At 53.9% G+C, this 8,553-nt stretch overlaps 1 protein-coding gene across 1 annotated transcript; it reads left to right on the plus strand.

Annotated features, from left to right (window-relative positions):
• The first annotated feature begins 1,799 nt into the window (after positions 1-1,799).
• On the plus strand, positions 1,800-7,018 carry LOC110255952 (PRAME family member 18-like). The gene is made up of 3 exons (XM_084983433.1): positions 1,800-1,928; positions 4,632-4,920; positions 6,345-7,018. The coding sequence occupies exons 2-3, from the start codon at positions 4,632-4,634 to the stop codon at positions 6,377-6,379; spliced, it is 324 nt and encodes a 107-aa protein (XP_084839559.1). The 5' UTR covers positions 1,800-1,928; the 3' UTR covers positions 6,380-7,018.
• The last annotated feature ends 1,535 nt before the right edge of the window (positions 7,019-8,553 follow it).

The raw sequence follows: 8,553 nt of genomic DNA on the forward strand, positions 1-8,553 counted from the left end.
GCCGACTGTATAGCTCAGGGAACTGCGCTCAATATTTTATAATAACCTACGAGGGAAAAGAATCTGAAAAAGGATAGGCAGACAGACAGACAGATGTATACCTGAATCACTGTGCTTTACACCTGAAACTAAGCCGATACTATAAATCAGCGGTACTCGAATGTTTTAAAATATAGGGGAAGAAAGAGCAGAGGGTCCCAGCAATAAGGGAAGAGCCCCTCTGAGCAGCTGAAGTTGCTCTTCCTGGAGAGGAAGCCAAGCCAAAGGCAGAAACTAAATAAAGCAGGAGGGCGAGACCCATTGGAGGCGACCGCTGGGACCACCAAGCTGTGGCGTGGGGCCCAGGACGTGATCTGAAGAGAGGCGGGGGACCAGGCTCGGCTGGGAGCTGTGGCTCCCACGTCCTTTTGAAGCCTGACTCGGGACACTTGGCAGACCCAGAGGTGAATTCTCAGATCAGAGAAGAGTGGGGGCAGGTGTGAGGGACGCAGCTGGACCAGGCCACCCTGGTGGAGGTGCCAGGGAGGCAGGAACAGGCCCCTGTTCCCTCCTACCCCGTGACCTCAGGCCCCTCTCGGGCAGTCTGTAATAGGCGGTGGAGGTGACAGGGTGGCAGAGATAGGCCCCTGTGACCTCAGGCCCCTCTCGGGCGGTCTGCAACAGGCGAGTGTCCACAGCACCTGCAGAAGATCTCGGGGCCCTGGGTGGACCTCAGAGAGGCCTCCCATTCGACTCCAGCTCTGGCTGCTCTCCTGGCCAGGACACCGCCTGTTCCCAGAACACCGCCTGCCCCAGAGGCCGTTCACCCTGGCCGGTCAGGCTGGGCCAGAGGGCAGGGGCCCAGCCCAGAAGCCAGGGGTGAAGAAAGAAAGCTGCCAGCTGGACGGCCCCGCCGGGCCCCTCGGGCTGCAGGAGGCGGATGCTGTGGGTGCTCAGAGATGCGGGTCTGAAGGTGAGTGACAGGCCTGTCCGGCCCAGACACAGGCTTCCACTGGAAGTGTGAGAATCTCTCTTGGCAAATGGTCTGCCCGTCATAGGCTGCGGCACGCGTGGTACCTTGGGGCTCCTGCCAGGGTGAACGGGGGGCTGGGGAGGACTTGCAAGCATAATAGATGGTGGGGGCCGAGACCCCGGCTGACAGCCAGGGTGGATGGATGGATGTGGGCTCAGGAGTGGCACCACTGCACCCCGGGGGCCTCCCACATTCAGCTATGGTTTGTGGGGGCAACTGAGCCAACTGCCAAGAGCGTGAGAAAGAAGGGCTGCCCCTTGGGGCGAAGGGCGGCCCTTGGCACCCTTTTCCCATGGAGGTGGTTCCTTGCCTGCTGCACCTGATGACACAGGACAGGGACAGGGGAGCTGGCCCAGCTGCCAGGGTGCAGGGCCCAGGGCAGAATGACAGCTCAGGGCCCTGGGGTCAGAAGCATCGAGAATTTCTGACAGCAGAGCGTTCAGTCCAGCACAGGGTCCCCCTGGGCATGCCCAGAAGGAGAAGGGGAGAAAGTCACGACGGGGTGGGGGGGGGGGCAAGGCCGTTGCAACGGGCACCTCAGGGGCACACAGAACTCACCCAGGGCCTGAGGCCGCACAGTGAGGAGCCAAGAGCCCTTTGCATCCTGTGTCTCGGTTAAACCTCTAGCTCAGGCTCCCTGGGCCTCAATTTCCTCACCTGTGAAGTGGATCTTATATGAATAGGGCTGTTTCCCATCATTTACACGGAATGCTTAGCACAGCACAGGGCATGGAAAAGGCTCCCAGTACGTGCCCTCATTGCAGCCTGGGTGGCTCTTCTTTGCTGAACTGCCTGCCTGGATGCCAGCGCCCACTGTGTCCCCCCAGCCTCCAAGTCAGTCTCAGCCGCCAACAGTGACCAGACCTCCACATGCGGGAAGCCAGGCCACTGCCCAGCGCCACGCCACTCCCACCAGGTAGGACACACACACACACACACACACACACACACACACACACACACAGAGGCTTTCTCTTGCACACACAGGAACACCCTTGATCTGGCCTTTCTCACCACTGCGATGCCTGGCAGCTGCACGCAGTAGCTTTGGCCGAGCACGACGCTGGGCCACGAAGGTCTCCCTCTAGTGGCCCCAGAAGCAGCAGCTGCTCATGTCTGACTCAGCAGCAGACAAGAAGCCGCACGAAGGCACTTTGGCCCCTGGGCTGCAGCGGAACCCCAAGGGGAGCCTGCAGGGATCTTTCTGAATGAACGTTTTGTCCGGATGTGTGCCTTGGAGTGGGATTGCTGGACCATAGTTCTAGATTTAATTTTCTGAGGAACCGCCATCTGTTTTCCATAGTGGTTGTACCAATTGACATTCCCACCAACAGGGAGGGAGGGTTCCCTTTTCGCCACCCCCCCCAGCACTGGCAATTTGATGACTTGTTATCAATGGCCATTCTGACCGGTGTGAGGTGGTACCTTGTAGTTTTGGTTTGCCTTTCGCTAATAATTCGTGATGTTGAGCATTTTTTCATGTGAGGTATATTCTGGAATCTAATCAGGTAGCACTTTTTTTGTGGGGGGCGCTTTTTGCCAATTCTAGGGCCACTCCCGAGGCATATGGAGATTCCCAGGCCATGGGTCGAACCGGAGTCACAGCTGATGGCCTATGCCACAGCAACGCGGGATCCGAGCCATGTCTGCAACCTACACCACAGCTCACGGCCACGCCGGATCCTTAACCCACTGAGCAAGGCCAGGGGTCGAACCCGCAACCTCATGGTCCCTAGTCAGATTCATTAACCGCTGTGCCACGACGGGAACTCCAAGGTAGCACTTTCTGATTGGATGTTAGTGTTTGGAAGGAGGGATGCTGGGATTAGAAAAGCCTCGGATCCCAAAGAAGAGATACAGAATCTTCCGGCTCTAGAGTCTCTGGCTGGGGTGTCCCCAGGATCTGAGGTCTGATGACTCCGACAGCAGCATCAGAGCAGTAAGTTACCGAGCTCAGATAAGGTCCCCCTCTTCTTCCCCATGTCAGCTGGTCTTGAATGGTAGCTTATGGCTCAGGGCGGTAGGGAGAGGTTTTAAAAATTATTTCTTTGCAGATAAGCAAGTTTAAGATTGTGCCTCCATAGTTTAATTTTGTCTGAATCCTGACATCTGAATGTGGTTTAGTTTATGTCATTCAAAAATATCTTAAGCAATCCAATCATCTTCTTAGTGAAAAATATATGACTGGGGGTCCCCCCCCCCTTTTTTTTTTTTGCTTTTTAGGGCCACACCCGTGGCATACAGAGGTTCCCAGGCTAGGAGTTGAATCCGAGCTACAACCGCCGGCCTACACCACAGCCACAGGCAACACCAGATCCGAGCCACATCTGCCACCTACACCACAGCTCACAGCAACACTGGATCCTTAACCCACTAAGCAAGGCCAGGGATTGAACCTGCCTTCTCGTGGATCCTAGTCAGATTCGTAACCACTGAGCCGATGGGAACCTCTGGGGTTTTTTCCTTTATACATAAGATATTTTGTGGTTCACTTCATGAACTATAGTGTAATTTTTTTTTTTTTTTTTTTTTTTTTTTGGCTGCCCTGAGGCACGTGGAGGTCCCAGGCCAGGGATCAGACCTAAGCCGCAGTCATGACCTTTGCCGCAGCTGTAGCAACACCGATTCCTTAACCCCACTGTGTAGGGCTGGGCATGGAACCTGCATCCTGGGTGTCTTTTTAGGGCCACACCTGTGGCACATGGATGTTCCTAGGCTAGGGATCAAATCAGAGCTGTTGCTGCCAGCCCACACCACAGCCACAGCAACGCGGGATCCTTAACACACTGAGCGAGGCCAGGGATCAAATCTGCGTCCTCATGGAAACCAGTCGGGTTTGTTGCCACTGAGCCACGATGGGAACTCCTTTTTTTTTTTTTTTTTTTTTAATATTTAGGTATTTCTTTGGGGGTGTGTGTTTTTTGGCTTTTTAGGGACGCTCCTGCGGCATATGGAGGTTCCCAGACTAGGGGTCTAATCAGAGCTGTAGCTGCCAGCCTACACCACAGCCACAGCAACGCAGGATCTGAGCCATGTCTGTGACCTACACCACAGCTCACGGCAACGCCAGTTCATTAGCCCACTGAGCGAGGCCAGGGATCGAACCCGTAACCTCATGGCTCCTAGTCGGATTCGTTCACCACTGCGCCACGATGGGAACTCCCTCCGTTTCTTTTTTTTTAATGGCATTTATTTTAGGACCATCTCCTTTGCCACGACCATCTGGGTTTGCTTCGGTGACGGAGGGGCAGGCTGTGTCACCACACGAAATCCCATTCCTTTGGCTTCGGCCTCGGCATAATGGCCTGCAAGTGCTTCCCCTCAACACCGGGGTCGGCATCGAGGTCTCCGGTGCCCCGTTTCCAGTGGGACACGCTTTCAGCAAAGCAGATTGGAACCTTGGCGTTCCTCCCCCTCGGTACTTGAGAGACAACTGTTCGGATGCCAGCGTAGAAAACATGATTGCCTGGCGCCCACTGGAACGAGGGGAAACTGAGGGTCTTCCTTGATTTCCGGAGCAATAACTTCAGCCAGGAGTTTGTTCTTTCGAAGGGGGGGAGCGGGCAGATGAAGGTATGCCCTCCCCGTGGCCTGATAGAGACGTGTTGTTTCCTCCAAGATGCAACAGGATGCCTTTCGCAGCAAAGTCAGAGTGCGCGCCTGGACCCCACGCAGACCCCCGGACCTGCTGAGGAATGAGGGCTTGGGCAGCACTGCTCTGGAGGAGCCGCCCACAGAGCGCATCCCACCACTGTTCATAAAGGCCTTTTACGGCCCGAAGGCCCGCGTGCGGGCCTGGCCCTTGGGGTGCTTCCCTTTGGGGGAGCCGCTGCAGAAGCCGCCCCGGGGGGCACCCTCCAGGCAGCACTGGATGAGTGATGTCCTGCTTGCCCAGAGGATCGGCCCAGGTGAGTCTGAGCCAGGTAGCCGAGTGGGGTCCGGAGCACCCCCAGAAGATACTGGCAGGGTCAGGGAACACGAAGAGTCATGGGGAAACCAGAGGTTCTAGGGATGCCAATGCAAAAGTGCAGAGGCGTCGCCGAGTTCATGCTGGGAAACGCCTCCTGGAAGGAGGAGGGTCTGAGAAACCGAAGCCTAAAATGACTCGGCCCCACCTGCCCCCGGAGAGGCTAAAAGAGAGCACATCTGCAGTCGTTCCCCCTGCAGCTCGGGGTTTAAGGACCCGACCTTGTCTCTGTGACGATGCAGGTTTGATCCCTGGTCTTGCTCATGGCCAGAAACCGTGGTGAAGGTCGCCGATGTGGCTCGGATCAGGTGTTGTCATCCTTATGGCACAGGCCTCAGCTGCAGCTCTGACTTGACCCCTAGCCCGGGAACTTTCTATGCCACAGGTGTAGCCAGGAAAAAAAAAAAAAAAAAAAGATGGAGTTCCGATTGTGGCACAGCATAAACAAATCTGACTAGGAATCATGAGGTTGCGGGTTCAATCCCTGGCCTCGCTCAGTGGGTGAAGAATCTGGCCTTGCCGTGAGCTGTGGTGTAGGTTGAAGATGCAGCTTGGATCCCATGTGGCTGTGGCTGTGGTGGAGGCCGGCAGCTGTAGCTCTGATTCAACCCCTAGCCTGGGTACTTCCTTATGCCACGGGTGCGGCCCTAAAAATCAAAACAAAAAAGAAAAAGAATGAGTGTTTCTGTTTCTGCAGATGATGGTATTGGAGCAGGAGCCAAAAGGAGAGTAAAAGCTGGTAGGCGGCCGGCAGATGGTGCAGGGGTGGGAAGGGAGCCCTGGCGACGGGGCCCCCAGTTGACGCTGTGGAACCTCTCCCCGGGGTGGTTCGTTCTTTCTTTCTTTCTTTCTTTCTTTCTTTCTTTCTTTCTTTCTTTCTTTCTTTCTTTCTTTTCATTTTTTTTATTACTCAAATGAATTTATCACATCTGTAGTTGTATAATGATCACAACAATCTGATTTCATAGGATTTCCATCCCACAGCCCAAGCACATAGGGCGGTTCTTTAGGCACGTCGCTCCGAAGCCTCGCCCGGCCTGAGATACGGGGGTCTGGGGTCCAGGTAGGGAGCTAAAGGGAGACTGAGAGCTGAGAGCATTTTCTGTTTGGTCTCCTAATACTGAAATTCAGTGATGCCCACTCTTGACGGGGACGCTGCGTCAGGCTTTCTCTGCTCTGAGCATGTTCTGGTTCATTTAGCCATCGCAGCAGAAGACAGGGCTCAGGCTAAAATGAGACTGGTCTTCCTGGGTATTGACTTTCCCAGGGCAGTTAGGACCTTGGCTTTGGGCAAATCACTGAGGCTTCAAATTTAACTCAGCCACCACTGCGTTTCTCTGACCTATTTGCAGTTTTGTTCCCCAGATGCCTGGAGATCTCCTGGGACAACCTTGCCATAACTCACGGGCTGCTAACGAAGCAGGCTTGACCCGTCTGTCTCTGTGTGCGAGCATCCGTCAGCAAAAAACCTGGATCTGAGTGGCATCAAGCTGACCACCTAGAGTCCTGATCTCATCCCAGTTCTGCAGGAGAACGTTGCAGGGATTCTCTAGAAACTGCACTTGGAGCCGTGTGGCATCAAGGACCCCCACCAGGAGGCCATCCTGCCTGCCCTGAGCCGCTGCTCCCAGCTCAGGTCCACCAGCCTAGGTGGGAACCTCCTCTCCACGGTCGTGATGGAGAAGCTGCTGAGTCACACGGCTGGGCTGCCCCGCTGAAAGGATGAGTTTTATCCCGGCCCCCGGGAGAGTCAGAGCTCTAGAGGAGCCTCGGCCTGGGGATACTTGCCCAGCTGCAGGAGGAGCTGATTGAGTTGATGAGGGGCTTTGGAGGTCCAGGGCCATCTGGCTTTGCTCCAGCCCGCGTCCTCGCTGGGGCAGTAAGACGTTCTATCACGAGGAGTCGTTCTATATGATTGCCGTCCACCTGCGTCGTTGGGTGTATCGGTCCAAAGCACTTCTGGGCACTTGGGTTCTGAAATCCAGGTCGGGCACCATGTCAAGGGAACACAGACCCATAATAAACGGCGGGGACCCTGGCATGAGCGTTTCTCATGGTTCCCCTGGTGCTCCCATTAGTCTCAGCTTCCAGGCATCGTGTGTCCCGGGAGAGGGTCTCGGTGCACAAGGCAAGGTCCCCAGTTCTGGAAGGTGTCGTCCACTTGGCCAAAGAGTGTTACCCTCTCATCTTCACCAACCTGTGCCTGTCATGAGTGGGTGGTTGTCCTATGTGAGTCAATCTACTTGTGGCCAGGAGAGAGACCCCCCCCAAAAAAAAATACTAAAATAGTGTAGTCAGGGAGTTCCTGCTGTGGCTCAGCGGTTAATGAACCTGACTAGTATCCATGAGGACTCAGATTTGACGCCTGGCCTCGCTCAGTGCATTCAGGATCCAGTGTTGCCATGAGCTGTAGGTCACAGATGCAGCTCGGATCTGGCGTGGCTGTGGCTGTGGTGCAGGCCGGCAGCTGCAGCTCCAATTCGACCCCTAGCCTGGGAACCTCCATATACCACGGGTGTGGCCCTAAAGCCACAAAAGACAGAAGAAAATAAAAATAGAATAGTCATTTAACATAGTTTTTTTTAGTATTTCTAAGCCACATTAAAAATCTTATCAGGAGTTCCCGTCGTGGTGCAGTGGTTAACGAATCCGACTAGGAACCATGAGGTTGCAGGTTCGGTTCCTGCCCTTGCTCAGTGGGTTAACGATCCGGCGTTGCTGTGAGCTGTGGTGTAGGTTGCAGACGAGGCTTGGATCCCACGTTGCTGTGGCTCTGGCATAGGCCGGTGGCTGCAGTTCCGATTAGACCCCTAGCCTGGGAACCTCCATATGCCGCGGGAGCGGCCCAAAGAAATAGCAAAAAGACAAAAAAAAAAAAAATCTTATCTTTTGTGGGGTGGAGAAAATCCTTGAGATTATTTCTCTAAAAACTGCTGTCTCTACTTATCAAGGAAGACCAGTATAGATTTTTTTCTTTTTTTATTAAATTTATTTTTTATGATATAGTTCATTGACAGTGCTGAGTCAATTTCTCCTATACAGCATAGTGTGAGAAAAAGAATGTATATATATATATATGATGTTTTTTCTTTTTATGGCCACACCTGGGTCCTATGGAAGTTCCCGGGCTAGGGATCCCACCTGAGCTGCAGCTACCAGCCTACGCCACAGCCACAGCCACACCAGATCCGAGCCGCACCTGCAACCTATGCCACAGCTTGCTTGCAGCCATGCTGGATCCTTAACCACCCACTGAGAGTGAGACCAGGGGTGGAACCCACATCCCAACAGACACTATGTTGGGTTCTTAACCCGCTGAGCCGCAACGGGAACTCCTTGCATAGCATTTTTCCTTCTAACCCATCGGGATGGATAACAAAACACTTGCTTTATGCTACTGATAACTCGGAGTCAACTCAACTTTTCCTCAGTTCCATACTCTTCATTCAACCAACAGCACATGGTATTGAAAAATATTCACTATTCACCATTGAAAAATACTTGTAAGTGCACACGATCAGCTGAAGACTCATCTATAGACAGATCAATACATAGATTGACCTTAGAAAGGAGT

The sequence above is a fragment of the Sus scrofa genome, chromosome 12, assembly GCF_054392235.1.
Source record: "Sus scrofa isolate SSC_HxYL_T2T_F1_AM1 chromosome 12, Sscrofa_HxYL_maternal_Yorkshire_Landrace_v2.0, whole genome shotgun sequence".
Taxonomy (NCBI): domain Eukaryota; kingdom Metazoa; phylum Chordata; class Mammalia; order Artiodactyla; family Suidae; genus Sus; species Sus scrofa.